Source organism: Littorina saxatilis, linkage group LG2 (genome assembly GCF_037325665.1).
Source record: "Littorina saxatilis isolate snail1 linkage group LG2, US_GU_Lsax_2.0, whole genome shotgun sequence".
NCBI classification, from domain to species: Eukaryota; Metazoa; Mollusca; class Gastropoda; order Littorinimorpha; family Littorinidae; genus Littorina; species Littorina saxatilis.
Window position 1 is genome coordinate 86205329 of NC_090246.1, and position 13881 is coordinate 86219209.

Consider the following 13881-nt stretch of genomic DNA (forward strand, 5'->3'; position numbering starts at 1 on the left):
CTTTAAGTCTCCGTGTGTGTGAATGAGTGTATGTGCGCCTTGAGTCGCCTGTTGGTGAGATATGTGCGCGTTATAAATATTCGTATTATTATTTATTATTATTATTGTTATCTATTTCTTCTCAATGGGCAGCGCTGCCGACCTGTACATCAAGGATTTTCTCCACCCCTATGTGGAAGACGGACACGTGGAGGCTCGACCGCTCAGGGTCTACTACCGCCATCGGTGGGTGCACACCATTCCAGAGGTCATCATTCCCTACAGTCTCTGGTCCGGCGAGCGCCAGATGTTTTGTGTACCCACTGAGGAGGACGTCAAGAAACATCGAGTCATCATCACCACGCTGTCCACTGCCAGATATATCAGTGATATCGGCCTTCCCCCAGGTGAGTTTTGTGTTGGTGCAGATATGTGTTGTTCAAAAGGTATTATGCGACGTCAAGAAACATTGGGTCATCATCATGACCTTGTCCACTGCCAGATATATTAGTGATATCGGCATTCCCCCAGGTGTGTGTTTGTGTATGTACTTTTAACAAAACGAGAGAAATAGAGGCATTACGAATCAAATCTTCAACTATGTTTGGAAATCCTGACAAGTTATTTTCAAAAATCATCTATTCAACAAAGACAGGACTTGTCTGTGTCAGAAAACGAAACAAAATCTCAAACAAACAAACAAAAACGACAAAAGCGTTCAAAGTATCTGCCACTGAGGATTTGTGGCCGCACACATACAAACAGAAAAGAATAGGAGCAGCAAACAACACTACTTCTGTACATGACAAGCAATCATCTGTTAATTTGCTCCCCAGGTTTCTTCACCCACATCTTCATCGACGAAGCAGCACAGGCGTTGGAGTGTGAGACGTTGATACCTCTGGGGATGGCTGATGAGCAGACGCGCATCGTGCTGGCTGGAGATCACCTGCAGGTCAGGCTAAGCTTTTCCTTTGAAAGAGGAAATGGTAACTTACTGAGGCAGTGTTGAAGGGAGATAGGGTGTATGTGCGTGCAATCCTGTGAGGCTTTTGAAGGGTGCAAAATTATAAAAGTATGATACTTTTGGATAAAGAAAGCAAAGTGTATTCTACACACACATGCACACACTCACACACACGCATGCACGCACGCAAGCACACACACACATATCAATGAAATCACTTTGAAATCACACAGATTGTTCTAGAAGTAGACTGAGATTGTGTGCGGGTAATCTCAGTATACTTCTAGAATAATCCGTATACTGAGATTACCCGCAAACAATCTCAGACAAGCGTGTGGGACTGCCTGTAAAACTCCTTTGCTTTCATTTTGCCACAGATAAGCCCAGAAGTGTACTCAGACTACACCCGCCAACAAGGGTTCCACATATCCTTCCTGGAGCGTCTCTACGACCTTTACCCCCGCGAGTCATCAGGCATGGTGATGCTGTGCGAAAACTACCGCTCCCACAAGGCCATAGTGGACTTCACCTCGGAACTGTTCTACGACCAGCGGCTGGTGGCGAGCGGCAAACAATCGCCACACTCCACTTTCTACCCACTGTCGTTTTGCCACGCCAAGGGGATTGAGGAACAGCATGAGAACAGCACTGGATTCTACAACCTGTCAGAGGTAAGGCTTGATGATTGAGAGTGGGGGGGGGGGGGGGGGGTGTCAGGTGGAGCACTGGACTTGTGATCCTGGTGTCACAGGGTTGAGGCCGGGACGGACACGGGTCAACTTTATGTGCAGTCTCAGAGACGGTATCCACGTACCACCCCCGTGTCACCACAGTGGCGCGTTAAAGACCTCTGTTGTTCTACCAAAAGTGCAGGTGGCTGATTGCACCCAAACACGCACACACCTGGGACTCTTGTTGCTGCTGGCTTTCCACTGGGAGGAAGCGACCCCAATTTCCCAGCATTGGGGTATTAGAGTAAATGAAACGAGTAAGTGGGAGGGTGGGTGTGTTTGAAGCAGGTGGGGGGCAAGGGAGAGGCAGAATGGAAATGGTGGAGGGGGTCTTACAGGAGGCCTTGGATGAGAAGGGTGGTTATGAGGTGACTGGCAGTTAAGCAGGTATGTTTGGGGTGTGTTTGAGAGAGAGACAATGAGCTCCCTAATTAGTGCAATGGAAGTGACATTATGTGGTGAAAGAACAAAGAACATTTGGATAAGAATTATAACAGTGAAATAAAACAACTGTTCTTCAATAGACTTTAATGTTATATAAATTCATGATTTTATGCTAGTATTCTCTGCATTGCACAGATTAAAACAGATGACAAGTATTCACATTACCAACACTTCATGTTAACCCCAGGTGTACGAGATAGTGGACAGAGTGGAAGAGTTGCGGCGCAAGTGGCCGGAGGAATGGGGGAACATGGAGAACAACGGTGTCAGCGTTGTCGCCCCCTACCATGACCAGGTGGTGCGTATCAGAAACGAGCTGCGCAAGAAGAAGATATACAACATCTCTGTGGAGAGAGTCCTTAACGTCCAGGGTGAGGGCAGTTTTGTGTGAAACTGAAAGGAGAGAGAGTGTCTGTCTGTCTGTTCAGAGTTGCCAACTGATACGGATTTCCCGTATCGGATACGGATTTTTCGTGATTTTCGAGTGATACGGTGTATCACGGGGATTGATACGGAAAAACTTCATTGATACGGGAAATTTCAAAAATTACATTTGTAAAAAAAAAAGGGGGGAGAAATATTCCGATTGGACGAAAGCGTGAGATCGGTTTCCGATCACGGTTCCGTTCATGTTTTGCTGTTCTTGAATGAGCTTCAATCCCCCCGGCCTCCGAGTCCATGTCCGATGCTGATATCTTCGCGGCACTTGGTGCAAAACGCGAAATGTATGCCGCGTCTTGTCGATTCGGAGATGAAGTCATACTCTTGTTTGTAACTCTTTTCAAATTTTACAAGAACTTTCGGGCGCTGGACCGTTGTTTTCTTCATTTTGTGGTCGTCTGCTGCTGCTTCTTCTTCTGCTTCTCATCCACATTCGACTGAAGCGCATGCGCTAGCGACAAATCTCGCCTATTCTCGTTTAGTTTCGATTTTGATCACAGCGTTTGTGTGACGAAGCCTCGCGCTAAACGAGATTTCAGAAGTAAAACTAAGCCGAGTACAGGCGCTTGAAAATACACTCCAGTCATTATATAACTATACTCGAAAAATGTTTAATCGGGAAACTTTTGCACTATTCGGGAAAATCCGGGACTGGACATAAAATCAGGAATGTGAAGAATGGCTTTTGCCTGTGTTCATTATAGTTTATAGATAAATCATGAAATGATAATAAGAAAGCATATTCAATACACATCACTTTTTCATACAATTCTAATCAATACTGATTTTAGTTCATTATCAGAACAGAAGCACTGAAATCAGTATTGATTGGCATTTTATGATGAAATTGATTGATCTTTATACCATGCACCTCACTACCATAAACACAACTTTCAAATTCTGCCTTACGCGGTAATACCGCGGTGCCGCGCGCTATGTACAGTTTTTTGGCCTGATGATACAGTTTTTTGGTAATATGATACAGGAAAACACTGATAGGGGTTGACATGTATGGTCTGTTTGTCTGTCTGTCTGTCTGTGCTTGTGTCTTTTGGCTTTGGCTTTGTCTTTGCCTGTCTGTCAACATTGCCTCAGTCTGTACAAGCTCGTGTGTACATGTGTCTGGATACCTGTGTCTGTAACTATCTGTGCACTTTTCTCTGTGAGTCTGTATCTCTGTGTATAAACGCATACTTGCATGTGTGTGCATGTGAATGTGTGTGTGTATGACCTACCCAGTCAGTCAGTCTGTCAGTCGGTGTCTTTCACACAGGCATGCACTCAAAATTAAAAGTCAGGCGTTCAAGTTTTCTTAAAGCAGCTGCCTGTTCTTCTTGCAAAGCTAATATGTTGAAAAGGTTCGACTTATTATATAATGGAATCCCCCTTTTATCAGGTCTTTCAATAGGCAGGAGTGGAGGTAAACTTACAGCTGTTATTGGCAATGAAATCTAGAAAACTAGGGTCTGGGGGGGGGGGGGGGGGGGGGGGGAGTGATTTAAAACTGGGGTTTCTCTCTGCCATGAAATATTTCAAACCTGAAACTTGATCCCCTGCAGGCAAGCAGTACCGAGTGATCATCATCAGCACAGTGCGCACACGCAACAGTTGTCGCTCGGACAGCAGCGCGGAGGAGGAGTACCTGGACTACGGCTTCCTCTCCAACGTCAAGCTGCTCAACACCGCTATCACGCGAGCTCAGTCCCTGGTGATGGTGGTGGGCGACCCCCTGTCTCTCTGCCTGGTCGGAAAGTGCAGGTAGGTCATACCTGTTCCTGGCTCCGATTTTAGTTGGGGGAGGTGCAAAATAAAAATTGCCAGGGCAGAGGGAATCATTTGGTTATCAACAGCTGCAGCCAGCACGCTCTTAAAGGCCTACTAAAGTGCAACATTTTTATTGCTTAAATGGAAAGAGCTGCATATCAGGATACCAAATATATTAAACAAAACAATTTCTTCCGCTCCGATCACCCGTAGTCGGCCTGAGAAAGTGCTCAATCTCACCTGTAATCAGCGAGAAGGGAAGCAACAGACAATTTTTTGCTACTGCTTCTCTCCCCTGAAAGTGACGTCATGAGTGGTGTATGGCTACCATGATGTCGAACGCGGATGAGTCTGAATTGCAGCTTTCGTGCGAAAGCAGTGACTTTGAATCGGAGTTGGAAACATCGGAACTACCGTATTCTGGAGCGATAGACATAGAGAAATACCAGTTCGAACCGCAAGGTTCAAGTGATGAAGAAGAAAGACCGGAAAGACCAGCAGAAGAGGTCGGTCTGACTAAATACTACGCGACCGCACGCGGCCTTGCACTACCTTGCGCTACCAAACTAAAGCATGGACATGTACTATTTTTTTTTTTAATATATATATAGTATCTTCACAACATTATCTGACTTTATACCAAGTTTTAAGTCACAGAAATAAAAAAAATAAGGGAGTTATGATGTATTTTGCGACGATCTATCGAGCGAAAGTGAAAGCATCGTGGTTCAGCGTCCGACCATGTTCGCATTGATCTAAGAACGCAGGCTCAACCTCAAAATAAAGAATGTTCATGTAATATTTTTATATATATCTAGAATCTTCACAACTTCTTCTTCTTCAGCGTTCGACGATGGCTGTGTCTAGATTCTTTGGCCCGTGATGTTGACGAAGTGGGCTGTCATTTCCAGGTCCTGAGTGCTGCCCCATAGCTTGGTGTGCAGCGATGTCCCTGTGGGCCAGACATGTTTCCTCTCACTGCAGTGGAGTTGGCAGGTCTGCAGGAAGTGGTCCGGTGTCTGGTCCGCCTTTCCACAATGGCACAGGGCCGACTGTCTGATGCCGATCCTTTTTAGGTGGCTGTTTAGTCCACAGTGGCCTGTCCGGAGGCGGAAGACAATGGTCTGCTCGTGACGAGTGAGCTGATGGAGGGCATCTTCGTGTGGATTATATCCATTGTTTTTGAATCTTCACAACATTATCATACTTTGTGCCGAGTTTTAAGTCACAGAAATAAAAAAAATAAGGAAGTTATGATGCATTTTCGAAGAGCTAGCGAGCGAAAGTGCAAGCATCGAATATCTGCGTCCGACCATGTTCGCATTGTTTTTAGAACCGCAGGCACGACCATAAATTAAAGTACGGTTGTTTAATATTCTTATATATCTAGTATCTTCAGGACATCATCTGCCTTTACACCGAGTCTTAGGTCACAGAAATAAAATAAAAATACGGGAGTTATGATGTATTTTGGAAGATCTAGCGAGGATGATAATGATGATGGAAATTATGATAATGATGGTTATCTTCTTCTTCTTCTTCTCGATCGCTCAGACAGGGACTCCGGAACTTCTGATGAAGTCTGCAGTACAGCGAAGACTCCGCAGGTTGCCGAAGATCTTCTCCTGAACTGGTGTGTCAACAGACCATATTTCTGCTCGTAGTTTTTGGTGGATTGGACAGTGTTGGAGGAGGTGTTCCACTGTCATGTCTGCGATGCCACAGTGGCATACAGGCGTGTCCCCAATGTGGAATTTTGAGAACATGTGGTGCCTGAGTCTGCAGTGGCCGGTTCTCAGGCGCACAATGATGACCTGGTCTTTTCTGGAGAGTTGATAGTAACTGTCTCTAGGGTTGTAGTGAGGGTGTTGCTGCAGCCACCTTTTCCGTTGCTTCTCTTTTACAATGGTTTTTGCCTCACCAAATGTAACTTGCTGGTTCTCTTGTGGTAGCTTCCCTCCTTCTTTCGCCAGCCTGTCAGCTTCCTCATTCCCTTGTATGTTGCAGTGTGATGGTATCCATTGGATAACTGTTTTCTCTGTGGATTGCTGCAATGTAGTGAGGGCAGTTGCAAGTTCACTAACGTCCTGGTTTTGGGGGTTGGAGAGTGCTTGCAGCACAGAGAGTGCGTCAGAGAAGATGACTATCTTCCTGCAGATGGTATCTCCTGGGAGCATCAGAGAGTTTTTCAGCACACCAGCGGCTTCCTTCAGTGCTTCTGCCTCGGCCTTGTAGTTGGTGGAGAATTTCCCTGTTGCGATTGACTTTTTTATTGGAGCAGCATCTTTTCGACAGATAAGGATACCTCCACCGCCGTTTCGTGTTGCTTTTTCGGCTGATCCGTCAGTGTATGCGTGGGTCCACTCTTCATTTGGGTACGTTTGGCTGATGTACTCTAGTGTAAGCGCCTTCCTTTCTGCTTCAGACTGGACTTGTTTCTGCAGGATTCCTGGGACAGTTGTACATATCTCAGGGAACTCCTTTCTTTTCCAAGTTGGGAGTGTTGTGGGAATTGAGATTGGTGCAGCCGCTTGTTCCATCAAGTCTGGGTCCCGTCTTTTCAGTCTTCGTGCTTGGTGAAGGAAACTCTCCCTCTTCAGTCTGCATTTGGTGGGCATTGATGTCCGTTCATGCATTGGGTGTGCTTGCATTCTCTTGTATTTTGCATATTGCAAGAGAGTCTTGGTGTCCCGTCTGCTCTCAAGAGCCTCGAGTCCAGTCAGTGTTTCCATTGCCTGAATTGGAGTTGATTTCATAGCTCCCGTGATGATTCTTGCGGCTTGATTTTGTATCTTGCTTGCTCGGTCAAAGCTTGACTTTGCTGCTGTTCCCCAGGCTGCCATCCCATACTCCAAAACTGGTCTGATTCTCCCAGTGTAGAGTGTCTTCTGGACATTGTAGTCTGCCCCCCAAGTCGTTCCTGACAGTTTCTTCATCAGAGACATGCGTAGTCTGGCTTTTTTTGTGCACCTGTCAATCTGATGTTTCCATGTCATTCTTGGGTCAAAAGTAATTCCCAGGTAGGTTGGGGATTTGTCCTCAGGCAGGATGTGGTCTCCTACTTTCAATGTGGTAGTTTGCACTCGTGTTGAGAGGCTAAAGATGGTGAAAGTTGTCTTCTTGGCATTTAGTGTCACCATCCACTTTCGGGTCCAGTCTTCAATCTTCTTGAGTGCTTCCTGCATCCTCACAGTTGCTGTGGTAAGGTATTGTTCTGAGCACCAAATCACCAGATCGTCAGCATATATGGCACCATGGATCCATTTTGGCATGTCTTTCAGGACGTCGTTCATGAAGATAAGGAACAGTGTCGGTGAGAGGACTCCGCCCTGTGGTACACCTTCTTTCAGGGTCTTCTTTCTGCTTCTATGGCGCTGGTTCCGTACTCTTGCTTTTCTGTTGGTGAGGTATTGGCATATCCATTCATACATGTGTCCTCTGATTCCACATTTCTGCATCTTCAATTTTAGGCCCTCCTTCCATACCCTGTCAAAGGCTTTTTCCAGGTCTATCCAAACTGCGATGGTTTGCTTCTTGTCTTGGAGGGCATCTTCTATCTCTTGGGCTATAAAAGCTACCTGGTCTTCTGTGGACCTGGACTGTCTGAAGCCTGCCTGGTTTGGTGTGATGATTTCTTCTTTTTCCAGATACCACATCAAGCGGGTGTTGATAAGCCTTTCCATCAGCTTTCCCACACAGCTTGTTAGGCTGATTGGTCTGTAGCTGTCTGCTTTTTTCTTGTCCTTTCCCTTCTTGTGAATTGGAATCATTTCTGCTTCTCTCCAATCCTGAGGCACTGATGAATGTTTCCAGCTTGCATTGAAGATTTTCAGCAACGTTTTCTTTGCCGATGATCCCAAATGTGTCAGTAGTTCGTTTGTTATGTCATCTGGCCCTGGGGACTTTTCTTGCTTGAGTTGCTTGAGTCCATTTTCTAGTTCTTTTTCAGTGAAGGGCTGGGACATGGTCTCCTCTTGTGTTTCACTTTCTGTTTGATTTTCTTGATGGGTCTTGATTTCATCCTGGACTTCTCGTTTTCTTTCTTTAGAGACGGTGATGTTGCTGACTTTTTCATAGCTGTCCATCATATGGTCGGCTGCTTTCTTTCCTGTTAACACTGCATCATTATGGTGTAGTACGATGGGAGCACTAGATATTTTCTCATCGTTCATAGCCTGTGCTAATTTCCATAGTTTTCTTCCATCTCGATCGAGGTTAAGGTCTTCGGTTTTCTTCTGCCAGTTGTTTCTTGCAGCTTGTATGAAGGTTTTCTTGTAGTGTGCGATGGTCGCCCCTACAGGATGATGGTTATGATAATGATGATGATGATGATGATGATGATAATCAGTGATGGTGATACTCGAATGAATGGACCAAAAGAGAGCGATAACTAGAAAAATGAACATCAGCATGTACAACAACAACAACAACAACAACAACAACAACAACAACAACAGAAGCGTGTGAGTGTGTGTGAGTGTTTGTTTGTGTATACGTGAGTGTTCGTGTGTGTGTGTGTGTGTGCCCGGTGTGTCAGTGTGTGTGTGTGTGTGTGTGTGCCGTGGTATGTGTGTGTGGTGTGTGTGCCCGGTATGTTCATGCAATATTCGTATAGATCTAGTATTTATCCTACATACGTGAGAGAGACACCCGTGAGATAATAATAGTTAAAATGACACGTGTGTATATCATGTAAATGAGGTCATGTCAAGCAAGTCTGGCAGGGACCTGTTTTTCCACTGCTTTATGATGCCAAAGTCACCGAGACAAACGTCATTATAGAAACAAAAATTGCGCTGGCTAATTACCCTCGATAAATCTTTAGAACTAACACGTCACGCCACACTTTCAGAGTGACGTTTCTTTGCTTTGACGTAATAGATTGCACGAGGTTTTACTGGAAGAGATCGAGGTTCCAAAACGTTCGAAACTCTATTGACCGGAACCCTACTGGCCTAAATACTACATGCATGATGTCGTCGTGGAATTACTGCGTAATTCCATTCTTGGCGATTTTGATGTTTTGGTCCCTTAGATCATTTAGTCATTCATTCTCACTGAGAAATATTCTCTCAAATACGTCGATACGAAAATGTGTGTGTGTGTGTGGGTACTATTTGCGAATATTGACACATACCGTACTTTCCGGGTGACAAGGCGCTTCGTTATCTAAGACGCACCTCCTTCTTTTTAAAAAAAATTGTAATCCAGTCACCCATTGGACGCAGGGGGCCGATAGGGCGCACCAAAATGACCCAGTTTTTGCCATGAGAGGTGGTTCCCCTGTCATATCTGAGAGAGGAAACACTTCCTGCATCGGGGTCAGTGACCGGTCAGTGACCGACTTTAACTGAGTGAAAATATGTGTGCTCTGTGTGTGCGGCCAGATCAAAGGCATTGTGATAGCTGGGTGGCCTTGTTAAAAGACACGACCTTCTTCCCAGGGGTCAATGACCCAGTTTTTGCCATGAGAGGTGGTTCCCCTGTCATATCTGAGAGAGGAAACACTTCCTGCATCGGGGTCAGTGACCGGTCAGTGACCGAGTTTAACAGAGTGGAAATTTGTGTGTGCGGCCAGATCAAAGGCAGGGCAGTACCTAGTAGGTGAAACATGCATTATCACAAGTTGTTTGACTGGTACTCAAGCGGTCTCTTTGATTTTTTTCGTATTTCATACACGGATTAGGCGCTTCGTTATACAAGACGCAGGGGTCGAACTCGAGGAAAAAAGTCGCGCCTTATGACCCGGAAAGTACGGTACACGCACGAGTGCGAACGTGCGCGCGTACACTGTAACACACACACACACACACACACACACACACACACACACACACACACACACACACACACACACACACACACACACACACACACACACACACACACACACACACACACACACACGCACGCACGCACGCACACACACAGACAGCTGACAGACACAGACACTGACTCACTCAAACCTCAAGCACAGACGCACACACAAACAGTAACACAAACACACACACACACTGACACACCGTGCACACACACACACACACACACTGCACACATACACACTGGGCACACACACACACACTGCACACATACACACTGGGCACACACACACACACTGACACACAGTGACACACCGGGCACACACACACACTGACACACCGGGCACACACACACCAGGCACACACACACGTATACACAAACAAACACTCACACACACTCACACGCAGACTGTTGTTGTTGTTGTTGTTGTTGTTGTACATGCTGATGTTCATTTTTGACTCACATGCGAAGCAAAAGTGAGTCTTTGTACTCACCCGAGTCGTCCGTCCGTCCGTCCGTCCGTCCGGCCGGCCGGCCGGCCGGCCGTCCGTCCGGAAAACTTTAACGTTGGATATTTCTTGGACACTATTCAGTCTATCAGTACCAAATTTGGCAAGATGGTGTATGATGACAAGGCCCCTAAAAACATACATAGCATCTTGACCTTGCTTCAAGGTCAAGGTCGCAGGGGCCATAAATGTTGTCTAAAAAACAGCTATTTTTCACATTTTTCACATTTTCTCTGAAGTTTTTGAGATTGAATACCTCACCTATATATGATATATAGGGCAAAGTAAGCCCCATCTTTTGATACCAGTTTGGTTTACCTTGCTTCAAGGTCAAGGTCACAGGAGCTCTTCAAAGTTGGATTGTATACATATTTTGAAGTGACCTTGACCCTGAACTATGGAAGATAATTGTTTCAAACTTAAAAATTATGTGGGGCACATGTTATGCTTTCATCATGAGACACATTTGGTCACATATGATCAAGGTCAAGGTCACTTTGACCCTTATGAAATGTGACCAAAATAAGGTAGTGAACCACTAAAAGTGACCATATCTCATGGTAGAAAGAGCCAATAAGCACCATTGTACTTCCTATGTCTTGAATTAACAGCTTTGTGTTGCATGACCTTGGATGACCTTGACCTTGGGTCACATGTATTTTGGTAGGAAAAATGTGTAAAGCAGTTCTTAGTGTATGATGTCATTGCTAGGTTTAGTTATTTGACCTTGACCCTGAAGGTCAAGGTCATGTAAAGGTCAAGGTCAAGCATGTGAGTCGTATGGGCTTTGCCCTTCTTGTTCTAGTTATCGCTCTCTTTTTGCTCCATTCATTCGATCATAATCATCATTATCATAATCATCATTATCATAATTTTCATCATCATTATCATCACCCTCGCAGTCAGAGTTAAAATGCAAACTGCATATTCTCGAATTTTGATTTGGTGTCCCAAACTTCGGACCAAAATCCGCTCTGCAAGTTTGCACAAACTTGACCCACTGCCTCCGAGTTTCGGCATCATCAGGAAACCTGTGCATGGTATGGCCCTTACCATGATTGTTGCTGCACTCGGCGACAGCACAGGCGAAGCCATATCTTCTCCACTTCGAAGATGGAATCTCTTTTTGAACATACGTACTCGCAGTGGCAGCGCTACTATCACCGTCGGCCATGTTGCTCTTGAAGGCCGTGTTACACTCATGACGTCACTGGCACCGGGGGTGTCTCTCGCAGAATGGACAGGTGCGCGGAATCGGTTTTTATTCAATAAAAAATCAGCCACGCAAAATTTTACAAAATGGTCTTCGGAACATGTACCAGATTGCTATTACACATGTTTTCGGCGAATAAAAATTTTGCACTTTAGTAGGCCTTTAAGCTTGCTTGCTTGTTATAAATGCTTCTGCGATGTACCCGGAAAGGGAAATTATCAGTGGCTGGCACCAAGCTGCTGTGTCATCTGTGCTGTGGGGGAAGGATGACACCAAACAAAACTCGGCGAGTCTGCAGCTAAATAGGCAAAATGAAGCTCTGGGAACAGCCATGAGGTTGTACAAGTGCCTGTCTACATTTGTGTGACTGTATGTATGCCTGTATGTTGACTTGTGTGTGTGTGTGTATTCACATATATTTTGGTGTGGATGCAGATCCTCTTTTGAAAAAAAGCATGAGATTACTCCTTGTTAAACCTGTTACCAGAGAGCTGTCATTTTTCAGGGCAGTGCGCAAGTTCTCCAAACAGTCATTTTACCAGAATATTCTCTGTTGGGTTTATTTTGTTCGGAAATCATAGACCTATAACCAGTAGGACCACTAATTATATCTCAAGATCTGGACTCCAAGTGTGATCAGCGATCGAAAAGAAGATAGACCTATAACCAGTCACTGGTACATTTTCATTTTCCTGGCGCAGTGCTCAAGTCTTTCTTACGGATACTCTCGCTACAGTCGAACCCTCCTTTTAAGACTCCCTCCCTTTTAAGACAACATTTTCTCAGATTCTCTGTTCATAACCTCTGTAAATTTACCCCCATTTTCAGACTCCCTCCTTTTTAAGACCCTGTTTTCTCAGATTCTCTGTTCATAACCTCTGCAAATTTACCCCCCCATTTTAAGACTCCCTCCTTTTTAAGACTCTGTTTTCTCAGATTCTCTGTTCATAACCTCTGTAAATTTACCCCCATTTTCAGACTCCCTCCTTTTTAAGACCCTGTTTTCTCAGATTCTCTGTTCATAACCTCTGTAAATTTACCCCCATTTTCAGACTCCCTCCTTTTTTAGACCTGATTTTCTCAGAGTTTTGGAGGTCTTAAAGGGGGTTCCACTGTATAAGAAGCATCGGTGGAAGCTAATCACGTACATACCTTTTTTTAACTCCTCTGAGTAAATCAGGAGAGTCTTTGGAATGAGCATGACCAAAGGGTGTTGTACAAAGCATTTGCTTTTCTGGTTTCAGGAAAATGTTATCATATAAAATAATTCCAGCCCTTAAGAGGCTAAATGTTAAGTCTGCAGGACATAAAAATTCCTGTTGTTGTTTCAGGAAAATGTTATCATATAAAATAATTCCAGCCCTTAAGAGGCTAAGTGTTAAGTCTGCAGGACATAAAAATTCCTGTTGTTGTTTCAGGAAAATGTTATCATATAAAATACGTCCAGCCCTTAAGAGGCTAAATGTTAAGTCTGCAGGACATAAAAATTCCTGTTGTTGTTTCAGGAAAATGTTATCATATAAAATACGTCCAGCCCTTAAGAGGCTAAGTGTTAAGTCTGCAGGACATAAAAATTCCTGTTGTTGTTTCAGGAAAGTGTGGGAGTATTTCCTGGAGACGTGCCACCAGAACAAGAGTCTGTTCGGCATCACCTGGACGGAGCTCAGGGCGTCGCTTGATCGCGTGGAGGTGGCCAAAAATTACGTACTCAACCCGATGGCGCCAGAGTTCATACCCAACCGACGCTACCACATGACTCTCCAGGTGCAGGAAACCAACACCTCGGCCGCTCAGCCCCATGGGGCCACCTGGCCGTACCTTGTGAACCAGCACCCTGCCGTCATCCAACCGTCACCCTACCAGGTGTGTAGTGAGTAGGGCTGCAGGTGTATACTGCAACACCGGTTAATCCGGTTTGACAACAAAATGTATGTAAGTATTGTGTGTCAGCTGATGCAGGAAAACGTAATAATTTATCTAAACAACAAAATGACTGTGGGCGAGATGAACAAA

The 13881-nt window shown here is 45.0% G+C and overlaps 1 protein-coding gene across 2 annotated transcripts in view; it reads left to right on the forward strand.

The window, feature by feature from the left end:
- LOC138960007 (probable helicase with zinc finger domain) overlaps positions 1–13881 on the forward strand; it is a 57149-nt gene that overhangs the window by 35016 nt on the left and 8252 nt on the right. For both annotated transcript variants that reach the window (XM_070331725.1, XM_070331726.1), the window contains 6 exons: positions 133–386; positions 816–934; positions 1324–1617; positions 2309–2492; positions 4122–4320; positions 13461–13731. In XM_070331725.1, coding sequence (XP_070187826.1) covers positions 133–386; positions 816–934; positions 1324–1617; positions 2309–2492; positions 4122–4320; positions 13461–13731 — 1321 coding nt within the window. The remainder of the gene's footprint in view (positions 1–132; positions 387–815; positions 935–1323; positions 1618–2308; positions 2493–4121; positions 4321–13460; positions 13732–13881) is intronic.